This window comes from Pristiophorus japonicus, chromosome 14, assembly GCF_044704955.1.
Source record: "Pristiophorus japonicus isolate sPriJap1 chromosome 14, sPriJap1.hap1, whole genome shotgun sequence".
In the NCBI taxonomy this organism is placed as follows: Eukaryota; Metazoa; Chordata; class Chondrichthyes; family Pristiophoridae; genus Pristiophorus; species Pristiophorus japonicus.
In genome coordinates, this window is record NC_091990.1 from 109,466,628 (window position 1) to 109,488,054 (window position 21,427).

Below are 21,427 nucleotides of genomic sequence, written 5' to 3' on the forward strand. Positions count from 1 at the left end.
TTGATTAGCTGAACTGGCTCACAGGGCTGAATGGCCTCCTCCTGTTTCGATGTTCCAGAGTACATGGAGCAACAGATTAAAACACCAAAATTGCCATTAAATCGCGTTGAGTCACCGACTTTGGAAGAGGTGGGCACAAATTAATTAATAAAACAATCCGGGGGTAGCCCGCACAATGTAATGTGATTGCACGGTGCATATAAAGTAACTGAACAAGTCCACCAAGGGAGGGGGGGGGGGGGGGGGGGCGGTGGTGGGGAAAGGAAGAATACTCCCTTTGGGTATTAATTCACAAAAGTAAATTCTGCAACTTCACTTCAATTTTACAGGGTGTTATATGTACTCGAGTCCTTTTGTGCATTTTTCTTTCTTTGTATTTGCTTATGTAACATGCATGGCCCTGCACAAATATCAGGTGATATCACAAGAAAGAGAGAGTGCATGTTTATCAATGACTATCCTCATACAATAGCATCACCAACTTCTGTTTATACAGCATCTTGAAAATAGAATAAACATCCCAGGACCATCACAGAGCAAAGAAAATCGATGCAGCCTCAAAGGGGTAATTAGATGGGGGTGACCAAAAGCTTGGTCAAAGAGTAGGGTTTTCAGCGGGGTCTTACAGGAGGGAAGGGTGGCAGAGAGATGGAGGGATTTAGGGATGAATTCCCGAGTAGGATCTAGGCGATTGAAGGCACGGCTACCAGTGATGGCACAAAGTTGAAGGGGAGGGGGTGCACGAGGCCACAACCCGAAGAACAGAGAGTGTCCATGGGGGATGGGGTTGGGGCTTGTGAGCGAATGACAAATTGACAACAGGCTATTCTTTTCGACTCACAAGCGTACTTCAACTGAACAGCAGAGTGGGAAAAAAATAAATGTAATAAATCTTTTTGGTTAGCCGCAAGGTCCCATCTACATGTTTCCGCCGACATTTACACTACTACTGTAGTGTCACGGGACGTGGGCGTCACTGGCAAGGCCGGCATTTATTGCCCATCCCCAATTACCCTCGAAGTGGTGGTGATGGTGAGCCGTCCTTCTTGAACCGCTGCAGGGGACGGCCATTTAAGACTGAGATGAGGAAGAATTTCTTCACTCAGAGGGTGGTGAATCTTTGGCATTCTCTACCCCAGAGGGCTGTGGATGCTGAATCGTTGAGTAAATTCAAAGGCTGAAATAGATTTTGGGACTCTAGGGAAATCAAGGGATATGGAGACAGTGCCGGAAATTGGAATTGAGGTCGAAGATCAGTCATGATCTTATTGAATGGCGGAGCAGGCTCGAGGGGCCGACTCCTGTTCCTAATTCTTATGTTCTTATAACTTTCACGGGTCATTATATTTTCCTGGTACCAGATTTCTTGCCACGGTAGGATTTAAGCTCTTGACTTCCTGGTTGCTGGTCCAGCACCATAATCACTTCACTATCATACTCTAACTAATGGAGGCTTGTTAATGCAAGATAAAGCTGCCAATTAATTTCCTCTATAACCTTTCGCCATTCATGTAACATTCGATTTTAAAAAGGCAAGAGCAACATTGATGAGCGTTAAGGCCTCCAAACTGTTTAGTTGGAGAAGCTGCACTACAAGGGGAAACGTCAGAGGGTAAAGGAGATTGGAAACTAAAAGGCACACTTTTTGTACTTCGAATATTTAGGAAGAAGGTTTTAGTTATTAATTGTAGACCATTGAGGGAGAGAATATGTACTTCAGTTATCAAACACAATTCGTTGGAGCGCTTTTTTGAAATGTTAGTTATTCTTCCATGTCGTCCCCTCAGCCTGTACATTGAACACAAATCTGTGATATCTTTCGACATAGCTACACAAGCACACACACTTACAAGATGGCTGCCAACAGAACTGTGTGACCACATGCTTTGTTATTGCATCAGTAGTTCACTAGCGGGAGTAGTCCATTAGTCTAGAACAAAAACCATGGCCAAACTACCAGGCCCTAGTCTTCTTGACGCAATGTAATTGCCGAAGGAGTGTTAACACAGTCCAGGTTAACTCCTTCAGATTTCCTTTGTGTGTCTGTCGGTGAGGCGGGGGGGGGGGGGGGGGGGCGGGGTTAGACTTGGATCACGCTCAGCAGCTACCACTGGCTGCTGAGCCAAGATCCGGACCTCACCAAGCAGGATGACAGAACATGAGCTAGTAACGCCCAGCAAGAGCCCCGACTGGAGCTCCAATGAGACGCCCCATGAATGACTCACCTCCTGGCTCCCCAAAGCCTTTCCACCATCTACAAGACACAAGTCAGGAATGTGATGGAATACTCTACACCTGCCTGGATGAGTGCAGCTCCAACAACACTCGACACCATCCAGGACAAAGCAGCCCCCGCTAGATCGGCACCTCATCCACCACTACTCCCTCCACCACTAGCGCACCCTGTCTGCAGTGTGTACCATCTACAAGATGCACTGCAGCAACTCGCCAAGGCTTCTTCGGCAGCACCTCCCAAACCTGCGACCTCTACCACCTGGAAGGACAAGGGCAGCAGGTGTTGGTGTTCCTATGCGCCTGAAAGTTGCACACTACCCCGACTTGGAAATATATCATCCGTTCCTGCATTGTTGCTGGGCCAAAATCCTGGAATTCCCTCCCTGACACCTTCACCACATGAACTGCAGCTCATCACTGCCTTTTCAAGGCCCAATTAGAAACATAGAAATTTACAGCACAGGAAGTCATTTCAGCCCACCATGTCCGCACCGGCTGACAAAGAGCCGCACGGCCCTCGGTCAGCAGCCCTGAAGGTTACATATAAACCTATGAACAATGAACAATGGCAAAAAGGTAAAGAACACCTCGTCCAACCAGTCTGCCTCACACATCTGCAACACCCCTTACACTGAAACATTCTACACTTCACCAATTAAGGATGGGCAATATATGCCAGCATTGCCAGTGACACCCACATCCCATGAATTAATTAAAAAAATTAGAAAAACTACATTCCAATGATGGCTGCTGTCATATATTCACAACACTTGGAGAATAAAAAGGAATGTAACTCTGGGAGTAGGAAAAATGCTCACTACATAGGTGGTTTAGAAGATTTAACAATGCAATGGTGATATTCAGCAGGCAAGTCAGCACCTGAACCAAGGAATTAACTGTCAGACACTGCATTTCGAACGTTTCCAATTAGAAAATAACAACTTGGCAAAGTAAAGTGAAAAATCTTACCTCGGCCAGCAATTATACTTATTCTTGACCCCTCCCCTTTTGGAAACAGAAATCGTTTATGCCCTCCCCAGCATCTTTTGACATTGCAAAATATGAATAAGTTCTTTACAAGGAAGAGAGGACCAAGCAGATGAACAAGTCAGTAGCGAGTTGCCTAATTCCCCAGTACCAGCAGGAATATCTATATCCAACATGCCAGAGAAACAGATGGAACTGCATTATTCAACATTATAAATTCGACCTTGCGACACAAACCCCTCTGAGCTTGTTGATTTATTAAAATACTCTTGAATGTAGGACAAAAAAGGCAATTATGCAAGGACACTGCATGGCTGCTAATAGATGGTTGGGAAGTAAACTTTGAGTCCGTTTTAAATCGGGGTAGTGCTCTTCTGCTATTTTAAATTTGTTCTTAAAATGCATCAGCCCTAATGCATACCAATAACTGCTCACCAGTAAGCCAGAAGCGCAGATTTTCTTCACTCAAACATGGCACTGCTACAAATGGTGCAAGTATTAAACTGTTTCTTCCTGGTACTTTAAAGCACGTCCTCAAGTAATAATAGCCCATCCACACAACGGCGTCAGATTTATTTTTCTTCAAATTATCCCATGCTGAGTCAGATAACAGCAGGCCAGCCACAGGAGTTAGTTCCCTTACATCATTTTTCCTGGCAGTTTGCTTCAGCGTTGTAGACTTACCAATATAGCTCGAAACACTGTTGAGCTGATCCCTTCCGCCACCTCGTACTCTCCCTTTTCATTCGGACGCGTGAAATTGTGCTCCCTGCCCGACCCAAACATCCTGTGGGAACACGCAACAGTGGGGTTAGTGACATATTCATAAATCTGTATTGGCCACCTCATTTGACTCGGAAGGGGAAAGCATTTCCAAATTTGAAGCTGCAATGTCGAAGCCGAAGCTGTGAGCACACGTTCAGTGCTCGCCCCCAGGGAACTAATTAAGCAGTGGAATTGAATCTGAAGGATGTTCTGCCCTCTTGACCTTGAACAACTCCTGGGTTTGGAAGAGGATGGAAGCAAGGAAAGTAAAACATGAGGAAAAAGACTTGGATTTCTATAGCGCCTTTAACGACCACTGGGTGTCTCAAAGCGCTTTACAGCCAATGAAGTACTTTTGAAGTGTAGTCACTGTTGTAATGTAGGAAACACGGCAGCTGATTTGTGCACAGCAAGCTCCCACAAACAGCAACATGATAATGAGCAGATAATCTGTTTTTTGTAATGCTGATTGAGGGATAAATATTGGCCCAGGACACCGGGGATAACACCCCTACTCTTCTTCGAAATAGTGCTATCGGATCTTTTATGTCCACCTGAAAGGGAAGACGGGGCCTCGGTTTAACATCTCATCCGAAAGACGGCACCTCCGATAGTGCAGCGCTCCCTGAGCTCTGCACTGGAATGTTAGCCTAGATTTTTTTGTGCTCAAGTCCCTGGAGTGACACTTGAATCCACAACCTTCTGCTTCAGAGGCGAGTGTGCTATCCACTGAGCCACGGCTGACAGAGGAGCACAGTTCTATTTTTTTTAAACTGAAAAGTCAAAATTCGAAAAATAGTTTCTGATTTCAAATACCTCTTCTAAAAGTATTTAACAATGTTTCTTCTACATATGTAAAAGAATCACTGCGGTTTAAAAAATATGGGACTACTTTGACCTTATTAGACAGAATAATCTACAAGCACCTTTGAATATCTTTTAATGTTATTGTGGTGCTATTCCAACAAAAATATTCTTTAAAATTTTAGCAAGAAATACTTTTTTTTTTAAAAAATGCACCCAAGGTGGCATATTGGGCCCAAGTTTCCACACGATAAAAAACGGGCGCCCCTCCGAGCTGGGCCTAAAACGGCGCCGGAAAAAAAAACGCGCGATTCTGGAGCGCTTTGCAGCTCCTTGTCTGTTTGGCGCGGCGCCCAGGGGGGTGGAGCCTACACTCGCGCTGATTTTTTACGTGGGAGGGGGCGGGTACCATTTAAATTAGTTTTTTTCCTGCCGGCAATGCTGCGCGTGCGCGTTGGAGCGTTCGCGCATGCGCAGTGTGAAGGAAACATTGGCACTCGCCCATTTTTGTAGTTCTTTGTAGCTGTTTAATTTTTGAACATTTTTTTTAATAAAAGCACATTGCCATCAGCACATCAGCACTGAGGCTTCTTACAGCCTTCTCACTGTCTCCTCCCCCCCCCCCCCCACAGCTCAGCGGGAACGAACGGCTGTTTCCTTCCCCAACCCCCCGCGGGAACGAACGGCTGTTTCCTTCCCCACCCCCTTCGGCTCCGCAGGAACGAGCGGCTGTTTCCTTCCCCAACCCCCCGCGGGAACGAACGCCTGCAGCATTCTCCGTGGCTGAAGCACTTTCACACAGGTAGGAAGATGGTTTATTTAATCTTTTCTTTGCTTATAAATGTTTATTCAGGTTGGATTTATTTGTATAATATTTGTAGAAGTATAAATAAGGATTTATTGTAGAATTTAATGAGTTCCCTTCCCCCCCCCACCTCGTTCTGGACGCCTAATTTGTAACCTGCGCCTGATTTTTTAATGTGTAGAACAGGTTTTTTCAGTTCTACAAAAATCTTCATTTGCTCCATTCTACTTTAGTTTGGAGTACGTTTTCACTGTGGAAACTTTCAAATCAGGCATCAGTGGCCGGACACGCCCCCTTTTGAAGAAAAAATTCTGTTCCAAAGTGAAATTGCTCTAACTGACTAGAACTGCAGAAAAAAAAATGTGGAGAATTGCGATTTCTAAGATAGTCCGTTCTCCACCAGTTGCTCCTAAAAATCAGGCGCAAATCATGTGGAAACTTGGGCCCATTGTATCTTGAATATAGAAAAACAAGCCAGGGATTTTAACAACTTGTTTTTACAAAGTGCCTTTAACTTAGTAAAACGTCCCAAGGCGCTTCACAGGAGCGATTATCAAACAAAACTGAGCCACACAAGGAGATATTAGGGCAGATGAGCAAAAGCTTGGTCAAAGAGGTAGGTTTCAAGGAGCATGTTAAAGGATAAAAGAGAGGTAGAGAGACAGAGAGGTTCAGGGAAGGAATTCCAGAGCTTGGGGCCCAGGCAGCTGAAGGCACGACCACCAATGGTTGAACGATTATAACCGGGGATGCTCAAGAGGTCAGAATTAGAGGAGCGCAGACATCTCGGGGGGGGGGGGGGGGGGGGGCGGGCGTTGTGGGACTGGAGGAGATTACAGATATAGGGAGGGATTTGGAAACAAGGTTTGAGAATTTTAAAAATTGACGCGTTGCTTATCCGGAGGCCAATGTAGGTCAGCGAGCACAGGAGTGATGGGTAATGATGTTAAAGAAGATAAGGGGACAGAGTGGTAGAGGGGTTGAGGGAGGGAATTCCAGAAAACGGGAGTTAGGCAGCGGAAGGCATATCTGCTAATAGCAAGTGAGGAGGTTAGGTGGGAAAATGCACAAGGCAAACTCGAAGAGGAACAGAGAGTTCGGGGGAGGGAGGGGTGTAACACTGGCGGAGGTTACAGAGCTAAGAAGGAACAGGCCTTTTAGGAGTTAAACACAGTAAGAAACAGAATTTGAGGTGGTGGAGGACTGAGAGCAAATGCAAGTCGTCGAGGACAGAGGTAATGGGGGAGTGGGACTTGAAGGTTACAAGACAGGGAGCAGGGTTTTAAGATCTGAAGTTTATAGAACCTGAATGACGTAAAGCTGCCAAAATAGTTGATTCTGGAGGCAAAAGTATGCAGCAGAAGGATTTATGCAAGAGTGGGAGCAGGTGAGGATATGGAAATGAAATGATGGCAAGAATACAAAACAAGAAAAAGACTTGCATTTATGTAGCGCCTTTCCTGACCTCAGGACGTCCCAAAGTGCTTTCCAGCCAATGGAATACTTGAAGTGTACTCACTGTTGTAATGTGGGAAACATGGCAGCCAACTTGCACACAGCAAGCTCCCACAAACAGCAACGTGATAATGACCAGATAATCTGTTTTTTTTGTGATGTTGATTGAGGGGTAAATATTAGTCAGGACACCAGGGATAACTCCCCTGCTCTTCTTCAAAATAGTGCTATGGGATCTTTTACGCCCACCTGAGAGAGCAGACAGGGGGGGAGGCCTCGGTTTAACATATCATCCAAAAGACGGCACCTCAGACAGTGCAGCGCTCCCTCAGCACTGCACTGGATTGTCAGCCTAGATTTTTGAGCTCACGTTTCTGTAGTGGGACTTGAACCCACAACCTTCTGATTCAGAGGTGAGAGTGCTATCCACTGAGCCAGTGGCAGCTGACCATATGGGATCGAAAGCTCAGCTCAGGGTCAAATAGGACGCTAAACATTCAGCCTGCGACAGTGGCCTTGGGAGAGGAATGGAGTCAGTAGTTGGGGTCGGGAGCTTGTGGCACCAACCAAAGACCACAACTTCTGCTGTTAATGGAACAAAAATTCCGATGTCCCGGGCCCGTACAAAGTTTCTACGGACCTGGGAAAGCATCGGAAAAGCCGGCTTTTCCGATCTGTTAAGCTCATCGTAGCCAGATCGGATGAGAGGGCAGTTGTACGTGGAAGTTTGGGCATAGCCTCTTTTACAGGTGCAAGAGTTTAAAAACATAGAAAAAACATTAAAATAAAAATTTTAAAAACATTTATTTTAAAACCCTGCCCACTTAAAAATCGGCAATTTTTTTTTCTTTAAAAAACATGTAACATTTTTAATTTCTATTAATTTATTGTGTGAGGTGTTTTTTTTTTTTGAATGTTATGTATTTTTTCAGAGTTTTGGGGTTTTTCTCATAGTAATAGGAATTTAAATAGGAATTTTGTAACTTACAAAACTCCTATTACAATGAATGAGAAAATACTTACCTGGGATTGGGTGTTCAGGCACAGGTGACTCCAGTGGATGTCCCTATGAGCACGCGCTGCGCGACACAGGGAGAAGAGGCCTGTGGTTCGGGAGCGCAAGCGGTGCAGCAGCTTCAGGTAAGTACGCATTTTATTTCTATTCTTTATTGATTTGCCCGTGGGAAGCCCTCCTCGGAATTTCTAACCCCAGATGTTTACATGGAGGAAACTGTAGCTCATCCAAAACTGGTTGTCACCAAGCATCCAGGCAATAGAGGCAGTGGACGGATCAAGAGAGTTGGTAGATTGGCAGAATTGTGTTATCAGCGTACACGTGGAAGCTGACCCCACGTCTGCGGATGATATCGCTGGGGGAGGAGGGGTGGGTAGCATGCCGATGAGGAAGTGGGCGGAGAGGGCCTAAGATGGATCTTTGGGGGTACTCTCGAAATGGTGGTGTAGGGGTGGGAAGAAAAGCCATCGATAGAAATGCTCTCGTTAAAATAGGATAGATAACCTCCTTTACTACAAGCAAGCAGCAAACCTGAGGACTGGGAGAAATTTAGAATTCAGCAGAGGAGTACAAAGGGTTTAATTAGGAGGGGGAAAATAGAATAGGAGAGTAAGCTTGCAGGGAGCATAAAAACTGACTGCAAAAGCTTCTATAGATATGTGAAGAGAAAAAGATTAGTGAAGACAAATGTAGGTCCCTTGCAGTCAGAATAATGGAGAACAAACAAATGGCAGACCAATTGAACAAATACTTTGGTTCTGTCTTCACTAAGGAAGACACAAATAACCTTCCAGAAATACTAGGAGACCGAGGGTCTAGCGAGAAGGAGGAACTGAAGGAAATCCTTATTAGTCAGGAAATTGTGTTAGGGAAATTGATGGGACTGAAGGCCGATAAATCTCCAGGGCCTGATAGTCTGCACCCCAGAGTATTAAGGAAGTGGCCCTAGAAATAGTGGTTGCATTGGTGGTCATTTTCCAACAGTCCATGGACTCTGGATCAGTTCCTATGGATTGGAGGGTAGCTAATGTAACCCCACTTTTTAAACAAAGGAGGGAGAGAGAAAACAGGGAATTATAGACCGGTTAGCCTGACATCGGTAGTGGGGAAAATGTAGGAATCAGTTATTAAAGATGTAATAGCAGCGCATTTGGAAAGCAGTGACAGGATCGGTCCAAGTCAGCATGGATTTATGAAACATAGAAAATAGGTGCAGGAGTAGGCCATTCGGCCCTTCGAGCCTGCACCACCATTCAATAAGATCATGGCTGATCATTCCCTCAGTATCCCTTTCCTGCTTTCTCTCCATACTCCTTGATCCCCTTAGCTGTAAGGGCCATATCTAACTCCCTCTTGAATATATCCAATAAACTGGCATCAACAACTCTCTGCGGTAGGGAATTCCACAGGTTAACAACTCTGAGTGAAGAAGTTTCTCCTCATCTCAGTCCTAAATGGCCTACCCCTTATCCTAAGACTGTGTCCCCTGGTTCTGGACTTCCCCAACATCGGGAACATTCTACCCGCATCTAACCTGTCCCGTCCTGTCAGAATCTTATATGTTTCTATGAGATCCCCTCTCATCCCTCTAAACGCCAATGTATAAAGGCCCAGTTGATCCAGTCTCTCCTCATATGTCAGTCCTGCCATCCCGGGAATCAGTCTGGTGAACCTTTGCTGTACTCCCTCAATAGCAAGAACGTCCTTCCTCAGATTAGGAGACCAAAACTGAACACAATATTCCAGGTGAGGCCTCACCAAGACCCTGTACAACTGCAGTAAGACCTCCCTGCTCCTATACGCAAATCCCCTAGCTATGAAGGCCAACATACCATTTGCCTTCTTCACCGCCTGCTGTACCTGTATGCCAACTTTCAATGACTGATGAACCATGATACTCAGGTCTCGTTGCACTTCCCCTTTTCCTAATCTACCGCCATTCAGATAATATTCTGTCTTCGCGGTTTTGCCCCCAAAGTGGATAACCTCACATTTATCCACATTATACTGCATCTGCCATACATTTGCCCACTCACCTAACCTGTCCAAATCACCCTACAGCCTCCTAGCGTCCCCCCCTCACAGCCTGTGGAATTCTCTACCACAGAAAGTTGTTGAGGCCAGTTTGTTAGATATATTCAAAAGGGAGTTAGATGTGGTCCTTAAGGCTGAAGGGATCAAGTGATATGGAGAGAAAGCAGGAATGAGGTATTGAAGTTGCATGATCAGCCATGATCATATTGAATGGTGGTGCAGGCTCAAAGGGCCGAATGGTCTACTCCTTATGATAAAGGCGGAACGAAGAGCAGTCGCAATTGCAGCTTGCATTTATATAACACCTTTAACATACAAAAGCACTTACCAAGTTGGATAATGGAAGAGCGAAGTTGGAGCTTCGAGGGTCGGATTATGGCCGCATCACTCCACTAAAGCATGTGAAACCTGAACCTTCTACTTGTTGCGACAATGCAACAGGCTGTGCAGGAAATGATCATGGACACAGCTTACCTGCCCAGCATCGTGTTGGGTTGCGCGGTGAAAATAGCAGGATCCACAACAAATCTGGTGTTGTCGACAATCAGCGTCACTCGCTCTGAGGTGCGGACGCTTCGAGTTCCTTCCTTTGTGTTCTCGTACACGAAAACCATCTCTCCCGCTGACTTGCAAGTTCCATCGGCACTGGACTGGCTACAATTCCGGCTGAGGGTGCCGACACTGCTGGAGCTCGTCGGGGAAATCTTTTGAAGACGGGGGCTGCTGGGCCGTGATGTGGAGGTGTGGTCTTTTTCACGGTCTACAAGCAAGAATGTCACAGCAGAGTAAGAATAATCCAGTTGCAATCCCCACCATACCATGTGCAATTCACCCAATTCTCTTGAGGACATGTTTGTTTAGGTAGTATGGGGATATTTGACTGTCCTGCAGAACTACATCTCAAGCTATTTTGCCAATTCCAAATCAGTTTTGGTGAAATGAAGAGCTGGATCCATATAACTGCATTGTTAACATCGATAAATGCAACAAGGCTGGCACAGTTCCCCTGCCACTTTGGTGGGAAAATTTAAAGGTAATACCTCCATAGTACATCAAGCAGACTTCACTGGGAAAAGAAAATAGGAACACTATACTTAAAAATCAGTGAGTATTTCATTGTATTGCAACACCTCGCATTTATGTCACCTTAAACGTAGAAAAATGTTCACAAGGCGCTTCACGGGAGCGTTACCAAACAAAATTTGACAGGAGATATTTGGCCAGAGGACCAAATGTTTGGTCAAAGAGGTCGGTTTTAAGGAGCATCTTAAAGGAGAGAGAGGTAGAGAGGAGGAGAGGTTTAGGGAGGGAATTCCACAGCTTAAGGCCATGGCAGCTGAAGGAACAGCCGGCAATGGTGGAACAATTAAAATCCAGAATGCACAAGATGCCAGAATTGGAGGAGTGCCGATATCTTGCAAGGTTGTAGGGCTGGAAGTAGTTACAGAGATAGAGAGGGGCGAGGCCAAGGAGGGATCTGAAAACAAGGATGAGGATTTTAAGATTGAGGCATTGGCAGACCGGGAGCTAGTGCAGCTCTGCAAGCTCAGGGGTAATGGGTGAACAGGACTTGGTACAAGTTAGGACACAGCAGAGTTTTGGATTGAGTTAGTTGATACACATGCATGTTACAAATAACAACAAGTTCTAGCACACCCAATTCAAAAGATGCCATCGTATAACTCAGAACCAGCAACGACATGGGCCAACAAACTGAAAATAATGGGATCATGTAAATTAATTAAGAACATAAACCTCTTAAATCTCTAGGCAACTCGTAATTTGCTCTTTCAGCTTGAGTTGGTGGTGGACACCAGTTGTCAACTGCTTAATGTTCTGATGACTAATGTCAATCTGAACTGGCCATGACTCCTGTGCATAGCCGTTCCATCATCTCACCAATAAAGCTGCTCCTGAGCCTATAACCCGTGGCTCCATTTCTACTGCACCTTGCATATACATACTTCCACTTTCCAAAGGTGAATCCCTGATGCCGCTTGCATAAATTACAATTACAAACAGTTTTATAGGATTAATGACCCCAAGTTTCCACATGATTTGCTCCTGATTTTTTAGGAGCAACTGGTGTAGAACGGAGTATCTTAGAAATCGGAATTCTCGTCATTTAGTTTGCTCCAGTTCTAGTCAGTTAGAACAGTTTCACTTTGGAACAGAATTTTTTTTTCCAAAAGGGGGCGTGTCCGGCCACTTACGCCTGTTTTCAAAGTTTCGTCAGTGAAAACTTACTCCAAACTAACTTAGAATGGAGTAAGTGAAGATTTTTGTACGCTCGAAAAAACCTTGTCTACACTTTAGAAAATCAAGCGTAGGTTACAAATCAGGCGTAGGGAATGGTGGAGGGGGGGTGTTTAAAGGGAAGTTTACAAACATTAAACACTTTAGTTTTACAAATAAAGAGCCATCATAAATAATAAATGATAAATACATCAATAAATCAACAAATAAATCAAAAAAAAATTAATAAGAAATAATTTTTTTTTTAAATCAATAAAACAAAACATTTTCTACTTACTGACTGCAGCACTGGGAGCCCTCCAACAGCGTGCTGGGATGCCCCCCCCAGTGTGTCTCTCATTCTCTGTCTGTCAGTGTCTGTGTTTCTGACCGGGGGGAAAGGAGATTGGGGGGGGGGGGGGGGGAGGAGAAAGGAAATTGGGGGGGGGGGGGGGGAGAAAGGAGATTGGGGGGGGGGGAGGAGAAGGAGATTGGGGGGGGGGGGAGGGAGGAAGGAGATTGGGGGGGGGGGAAAGGAGATTGGGGGGGGAAAGAAGGAGATTGGGGGGGGGAAAGAAGGAGATTGGGGGGGGGAAAGAAGGAGATTGGGGGGGGAAAGAAGGAGATTGGGGGGGGAAAGAAGGAGATTGGGGGGGGGGAAAGAAGGAGATTGGGGGGGAGGGGAAGAAGGAGATTGGGGGGGGGGGAAGAAGGAGATTGGGGGGGGGGAGAAGGAGATTGGGGGGGGGGGGGAAGAAGGAGATTGGGGGGGGGGGAAGAAGGAGATTGGGGGGGGGGGGAAGAAGGAGATTGGGGGGGGGAAGAAGGAGATTGGGGGGGGAAGGAAGAAGGAGATTGGGGGGGGGGGGAAGAAGGAGATTGGGGGGGGGGAAAGAAGGAGATTGGGGGGGGAAGAAGGAGATTGGGGGGGGGGAAGGAGATTGGGGGGGGGGAAGGAGATTGGGGGGGGGAAGGAGATTGGGGGGGGAAGGAGATTGGGGGGGGGAGAAGGAGATTGGGGGGGGGGGAGAAGGAGATTGGGGGGGGGGAGAAGGAGATTGGGGGGGGGAGAAGGAGATTGGGGGGGGGGGGGGGGAAGAAGGAGATTGGGGGGGGGGGAGAAGGAGATTGGGGGGGGGAGGGAGAAGGAGATTGGGGGGGGAGGGAGAAGGAGATTGGGGGGGGGGAGGGAGAAGGAGATTGGGGGGGGGGGGGAGAAGGAGATTGGGGGGGGGGAGAAGGAGATTGGGGGGGGGGGGAGAAGGAGATTGGGGGGGGAGGGAGAAGGAGATTGGGGGGGGGAGGGAGAAGGAGATTGGGGGGGGGGGGGAGAAGGAGTTGGGGGGGGGGGGAGAAGGAGATTGGGGGGGGGGGGAGAAGGAGATTGGGGGGGGGGGAGAAGGAGATTGGGGGGGGGGAGAGAGGAGATTGGGGGGGGAGGGGAGAAGGAGATGGGGGGGGGGAAGAGAAGGAGATTGGGGGGGGGGGAAGAGAAGGAGATTGGGGGGGGGGGAAGAGAAGGAGATTGGGGGGGGAAGGAAGGAGATTGGGGGGGAGAAGGAGATTGGGGGGGAGAAGGAGATTGGGGGGAGAAGGAGTTGGGGGGGAGAAGGAGATTGGGGGGGGAGAAGGAGATTGGGGGGGGAGAAGGAGATTGGGGGGGGGAGAAGGAGAAGGAGATTGGGGGGGGGAGAAGGAGAAGGAGATTGGGGGGGGGGGGGAGAAGGAGATTGGGGGGGGGGGGGGGAGAAGGAGATTGGGGGGGGGGGGGAGAAGGAGATTGGGGGGGAAGAAGGTGATTGGGGGGGAGGAGATTGGGGGGGGGAGGGGGAGATTGGGGGTGGGGGGGGAAGAAGGAGATTGGGGGGGGGGGAAAGAAGGAGATTGGAGGGGGGGGGGAAAGGAGAAGGGGGAGGAGGCTGAACGGGTCGGGCTCGAGACTTCGGGCAGGGCCCGTCCCCAGCACCAGATTTACAGGTAGGTGGCTTTGGGTCGGGTCGGGGGGAGCGCGGGTCGGGGGGGGGGGGGGTGGTGGTGGGAGGGAGGTCGGTTCGGTTCGGGGGGAGGGAGGTCAGGTCGGATCCAGTCCGGGGGGGTGGGGTGGCGGGGGGGAAGCGGGGGTCAGTGTCGGGTCCAATGGCGGGGGGGGGGGGGGAGGGGGGGAGCGGGAGTCAGGTCCGGTCCGGAGGCGGGAAGCAGGAGTCGAGTTGGGTCGGGAGGAAGCAGGAGCCGGCCGTGGGAGGAGCCTTATGCACGCAGCCCCAATGAGGCCATTCAGTCAGGTGCTGCGTGCTTCGGCCCCTCCCACACAGTTTTGGGCGCCGGGGGCTACTGAACATGCGCGCCCACTGTAGCGCGCATGTGCAGAGGTCCCGGCACTGTTTTCAGCGCAGGGACCTGGCTCCGCCCCCTACAGCTCCTGCTGCGCTGCGCCGCGCCGAGGGCCAGAGGACCTGCAGGGAGGTGGAGAATCTGGAGGGTTTTTTTAGGCGCACTTTGTGGCGCAAAAAACGGGCATCCAGGTCGGGATTGCGCCGTTCTGGGCGCGGCTCGAAACTTGGGCCCTATAACTCCACACGCTGTGGCTCTGAAGAAATTAGGAAGCACAAGCCAAATCTTTTCACGGTCTGCCCGTGAATCTCGGAAGTATATTCCAGGATTACTACCTCCCAGGGACACTTTAACCACCACACTATTAAACAACAACCGACTCGGTGTCAGTCAGCTGGCCAGTTCCAGGTGAAACAGCAAATTACAAATGAGATTTATGTTCTTAGAGGACTAAAGGCAACAAATAGCTTTGGTTGGGCTTCAATACGTCTTTTTGTAAGTGTTGTGGGCAAAATAGAATTCCATGCAAGGTATGTATACATTTAAAGTAATTAGTTGGAGGTTTAGAGGGGAAATGTCTTCACCCTGAGGGTGGTGGGGGTCTGGAACTCACTGCCTGAAAGGGTGTTGGAGGCAGAAACCCTCACCACATTTAAAAAAGTACTTGGATGTGCAGCTGAAGTGCTGTAACCAACAGGGCTACGGACCAAGAGCTGGAAAGTGGGATTACGCTGGGTAGCTCTTTGTTGGCCGGAGTGGACACGATGGGCCGAAATGGCCGCCTTCTGTGCCATAAATTTCTGTGATTCTTCGAGGTCATCCTTCCCATTTAAAAAAAAAAGTCCCAATCCTTCCAACAGTGCAATAGGGAATCTTTATATCCACCCGAACCACCGAACACCGACAGTCAAAGGCTTCAGTTTAACATCTCATCCGGACGATGGCACCTCCAACAATGTACTGCACCCTCCAGTGTTCGCAAAAGTGTCAGCCATAGCTGTATCAAGTTGCTAAAGTTCTTTTAATCTTGCAGTAAAGAATTTTTATATATATACATATATATAAATATAATCTGTCTTTAAGCTGGAATAATGCACTGATTGTAATTAACTGAATGCAGCTGTTCTTAATCTCTCATGACAGCAGTTTGTGGTTTGGCCTTGCAAGATATTCCATTAAAGATGCACTTCTAAAGTCATACATACTTTATGAACGTTTTTCTCCTGTATTTACTACCCAAACACAAACATTTGCCAAAAATTCTAAAATGCAGGAATTATAATACACTATACTAATGCATATATACAAATTACAAATGTTGGTATCATAAGATTCCATGTTTAAGGTTTCCATCTTGGATTATAAGCTTACATAAAACATTTGAAGTTAACGACTACTACTATTTAAATTCTTTTCAAACTTTAGTTGCAGCACCAGCTTTATGAATGACAATCAGATGTATTTTATGTCAGCTGTGGCTCAGTGAGCAGCACTCTCGCCTCTGAGTCAGCAAGTTGTGGGTTCAAGTCCCACTCTAGGGACTTGAGCACATAAATCTGGGCTGACACTCCAGTGAAGTGCTGAGGGAGCGCTGCACAGGCGGCGGTGCCATCTTTTGGATGAGATGTTAAACCGAGGCTCTGTCTGCTCTCTCAGGTGGATGTAAAAGATCCCATGGCGCTATTTCAAAGAAGGGCAGGGAAGTTATGCCCGGTGTCCTGGTAGATAGTTATCCCTCAATCAACATCACTAAAACAGATTATCTGGTTGTCACATTGCTGTTTGTGGGAGCTTGCTGTGCGCAAATTGGCAACCACGTTTCTTACATTACAACAGTGACTTCATTGGCTGTAAGGTGCTTTGGGACGTCCAGTGGTCATGAAAGGCGCTGTATAAATACATGTCTTTTTTTATGATGTTGACGGGCCATAGGAACAGAGAATAACCACTATCTCTGTGCTAGCTCCAAGCCTTTAGGAATCCTACATTCTATAAAAGTGACTATATTTTGCACTCGTCTCCACGGCACTTCAAAATCCTTCGACCTCGCTCCTTCATTTCCCTAGCCAATCGCACACCAGTCCATCGACAAGGTGATGAGCAGAGATCTTCATCCCAGGCTGCTGCTAATTGAAGTGCAAGTGGTCGCTAAGACTTGCACGACAGATGCATCTTACCCACCGACCTCGCGCTTTCACAGGACAAGCAGCCAGCCTCGGCCCAGCATTCTCTGCTAAATGAAGGTAGTTGACAAAAGAAACAGAAGCGAGATGAGGAGATTTTTTTTTCACACAGCGAGTTGTTGTGATCTGGAACGCGCTGCCTGAAAGTGTGGTGGGAGCAGATTCAAAAGTGACTTTCAAAAGGGGAACTGGATAAATACTTGAAATGGGAAAAAATTTGTAGGGCTGAGGGGAAAGCGTAGGGGTGATTGGGACTAATTGGGTCACTCTTTCAAAGAGGCGGCATAGGTATGAGGGGCTGAATGGCCTCCTTCTGTGCTGTGCGATTCTATGAAAATCCCATCCAAAGCAAGAAACGCACGGTGTAGAGAATTTGTGGGCGCTTACTCGAATCTCATCACTCTGTGGATGACATGGTTCTCAAATAAATTAGGGAGAGATTTTAATAAGACATTAGACTGTCAACATCAGCACAGTTTACACTTGAAAGCATTAACTGTCAGTCAGTCAGCAGGCAGGCGTTTTTCCACACATTTCCCCGAGGAGCATCAATCTTTTTGGCTTTGTGAGTGATGGAATTTGATGCACGTCATGGTGATGCTGTCGGTGCTGTCAAACACAACACATTGTGTTATTTAGCACCCGGTGCCAGAATCCAGCACGTCCTGGTCAGATATTGATAGAATCAGAGATTTACAGCACGGAAGGCGGCCATTTCGGCCCATCGTGTCCGCGCCAACCGACAAAGAGCTATCCAACCTAATCCCACTTTCCAGCTCTTGGTCCGTAGCCCTGTAGGTTACGGCACTTCAGATGCACATCCAAGTACTTTAATATGTTGAGGGTTTCTGCCTCTACCACCCTTTCAGACAGAGTTCCAGACCTTCACTACACTCTGGGTGAAGAAATTTCCCCTCAAATCCCCTGTAAACCTTCTGCAAATTACTTTAAATCTATGCCCCCTGGTTGTTGACCCCTCTGCTAAGGAAAATTGGTCCTTCCTATCCACTCTATCTAGGCCTCTCATAACTTTGTACACCTCAATAAGGTCTACCCGCTGCCTCCTCTTTTTGTAGGCTGAGTACAGCATAAAGATTAAACAATGCACCTTTCCGATCCAATTTCAGAAGAGCAACTCTGAGTGCCACTTCATCCCACCCATCGATCGAGGCTGCCAATTACTGCTGGGCTGAGTTAGAAGAATCTTCAAAAACCTTAGGAATGTACCTCGGCCATCAAAAAGTAGCAAAGCTACTTCTCAAGCCGTTTCTGCAAAGCTGCCCATTTTCAGGGAAACGCACAACTGTGCAGAGGAGAACATAACCCAAGAATTAGGAGCAGAAATAGGCCATTCGGCCCCTCGAGCCTGCTCTGCCATTCAATGAGATCATGGCTGATCTTCTACCTCAACTCCACTTTCCTGCACTATCCCCATATCCCTTAATATCCAAAACTCTATCGATCTCGGTCTTGAATATATTCAACGACTGAGCTGCCACAGTCCTCTGGGGTAGAGAATTCCAAAGATTCACAACCCTCTGAAGAAATTTCTCCTCATCTCAGTCCTAAAAGGCCGACCCTTTAGTCTGAGGCTGTGACCCCTGGTTCTAGACTCCCCAGCCAGGGGAAACATCCTCCTTCCATATTAGCAAAAAAAACGAGGGGCGGGGTGTCACGCAAAATAAAAATACAACTTACCACTGTGATGCTGCCGAGTTGGTGAAGTAACGTTCCGAATGCACGGAGTGAGCTGGCCCTCTGTCCTCTCATGCGACGAGTCGCGGGAGCGATCGCTGGACCTGCGCCGATCGCGGGACCGCTCATACCCGGTGGCTGCGTGGAGGCTCATTTTGTTAAAGCGGGCCGACCCAAACTTTGTCGTGCGTGAAGGAGCGCTGCAAAAAATCACAACAGACCGGTCACGCATCCTGAAAACACAAAATGTTTAATGACGGTGTTTATTCCAGTACCGATACTACCACTGAAATTGCAACCTTCAGTACTTGGTACAGGTGCCCAGCACGAAGAGTTTTTAACCTGACGCACTGAATCGTCACAATAACTTTCAAAACTGCAGATAATTCTCTACCAAGCAGACGGATTCAGTTTTACATTGTTAAAAAAATAGAACTAAATAAATGTTTAGAATAAATTCTAAAATTGGTACTGGTATTAAATAGAGTTGTTCAAAATCTACAGAATAAATGAGAAGCTGTTTCCAGTTGATAACCAGAGGACACAGATTTAAGGTGATTGGCAAAAGAATCAGAATCGCTGTCAAACCGATATTCACTTTTGAGTATCGGTAAGGATGATGGTGCCTCTGGGGAGTGCAGCCAGAGCCAATTCCAAGGCACCACCGGTGGTTCAACTACACAGAGGGGAGGGACGAAGAATAAAAGAGCTCCAGTGATAAGGGATTCTTATAGTTAGGGGAACAGATAGGTGTTTCTGCGGCCATAGACGTGACTCCCGAATGTTTTTGTGCCTCCCTGGTGCCAGGGTCAAGGATGTCAGAGAGCGGACGCAGGACATCCTGGGGGGGCGGGGGGGTAAACAACTAGAGGTCGTGGCCCATATCGGGACCAATGACATAGGTAAAAAGGGGGATGAGGTCCGACAGGAAGGATTCAGGGAGCTAGGAAGAAAATTAAAGGGTAGGTAGGACCTCAAAAGGTAGTAATCTCCGGGTTACTACCGGTGCCATGTGCTCATGAGTATAATAGAAGGATAGAGAGGATGAACACCTGGCTGGAAAATTGGTGCAGGAGGGAGGGCTTTAAATTCTTGAGGCATTGAGACGGTTTCTGGGGAGATGGGATCTGTACAAACCGGATGGGTCGCACCTCAACAGCGCCAGGACCAATATCCTTGCGGGGAGTTTTGTTGGGGAGAGTTAAACTAGCTTGACAGGGGGTTGGGAACCTGAGAACAAATTCAATAGGGAACAAATTAAAGCAGAAATTGGATAGCATGAATCTAGAAAGCGAATCTGGAAACAAGGCTTAGTAAGTAGCAAGCAAGGAGGTCTTCCTGTGCTAAATTGTATATACTTTAATGCAAGGAGAATAGCGAATAAGGTGGATGAGCTTAGAGCACAGATAGACGCTTGGGAGTATGACATTATAGCTATTACAGAACATGGCTGAAAGAGGGGCAGGTTTGGCAGATCAATATTTGTGGTTATAGAATTTTGAGACAAGATAGAGGGGGATTAAAAGGGAGGGTGTCGCGGTACTGATCAAAAAAACTATTACAACGGTGAGATGGGATGCGTTATGTTAGACGGATCATCAAATGAGGCCATATGGGTCGAATTGAAAAATAAAAAAGGGGCGATCACACTGCTGGATGTGTATTATAGACCCCCAAACAGTGGGAGGGAGATAGAGGAGCAAATATGTAGGCAAATTGCTGTGAAACTCAAAAACCATAGGGTAGCAATAGTAGGGGATTTTAACTTTCTCAATATTGATTGGGACAAATATAGTATGAAGGGTATAGAGGGTGGGGAATTCTTGAAATGCATTCAAGAGAACTTTTTTAGTCAGTATGTAGCTAGCTCAACATGAGAGGGGGCAGTCTTGGATTTAGTTTTGGGGAATGAAGCTGGGCAGGTTGAAGGGGTATCAGTGGGAGAGCACTTGGGCGCCAGCAACCATAATTCAGTCAGATTCAAGTTGGTTATGGATAAGGACAAAGATAGGCCTGGAATAAAAGTCCCGAATTGGGGAAATGCTAATTTTGCTAAGTTAAGGAGTGATTTGGCCATAGTGGACTAGTAACAGCTTCTTGTGGGTAAATCAGTGTCAGAATACTGGGAGGCATGCAAGGAGGAGATCCGGATGGTGCAGGCAAACATGTGCCCTTAAAGAAAAATGTTGGGAATAATTCTAAAGCCCCTTGGATGTCTAGGGACTTACAGGGGAGGATAAAGAAAAAAAGGAAAACTTGTGTCATATACCAACGGCTAAATACTATAGAATCTTTAGAGGAATATAGAAAGTTAAGATGCAAAATTAAAAAAGATATTAGGAATGCTAAGAGAGAGCACGAGAAATTCTTGGCTAGTAAAATTAAGCAAAACTAAGATGTTCTCTAGATATATTAAGACTGAGAGAGTAACTAAAGAAAGGGTAGGACCTATTAGAGACCATGAGGGTAAACTTTGTGTGGAGACGGAAGAGGTTGGTAAGGTTCTTAACAAATACTTTGCATCTTTTTTCACAAAGGAGCAATGCAGATACTGCTATCGAGGAGGAGTGTGATATTCTGGATGAAATAAATATAGTGAGAGGGGAAGTATTAAGGGTTTTAGCAGCTTTGAAAGTAGATAAGTCCCCAGGCTCAGCATCCCAGGCTGTTGAGGGAAGTAAAAGAGGAAATAGCAGAGGCCTTGACCATTTTTCAGTCCTCTTTGGATTTGGGCATGGTGCCGGAGGATTGGAGGACTGCTAATATAGTACCCTTGTTTAAGAAGGGAGAAAGGGATTGGCCGAGTAATTACAGGCCTGTCAGCCTAACCTCAGTGGTGGGAAAATTATTGGAAAAAATCCTGAAAGACAGGATAAATATACA

At 46.9% G+C, this 21,427-nt stretch overlaps 1 protein-coding gene across 3 annotated transcripts in view; it reads right to left on the minus strand.

Annotated features, from left to right (window-relative positions):
• The window catches only part of btbd10b (BTB (POZ) domain containing 10b), a 125,190-nt gene that overhangs the window by 16,686 nt on the left and 87,077 nt on the right, over positions 1-21,427 (minus strand). For all 3 annotated transcript variants that reach the window (XM_070899481.1, XM_070899482.1, XM_070899480.1), the window contains 3 exons: positions 18,548-18,744; positions 10,575-10,860; positions 3,907-4,009 (listed from right to left, as the gene is read on the minus strand). In XM_070899481.1, coding sequence (XP_070755582.1) covers positions 3,907-4,009; positions 10,575-10,860; positions 18,548-18,744 — 586 coding nt within the window. The remainder of the gene's footprint in view (positions 1-3,906; positions 4,010-10,574; positions 10,861-18,547; positions 18,745-21,427) is intronic.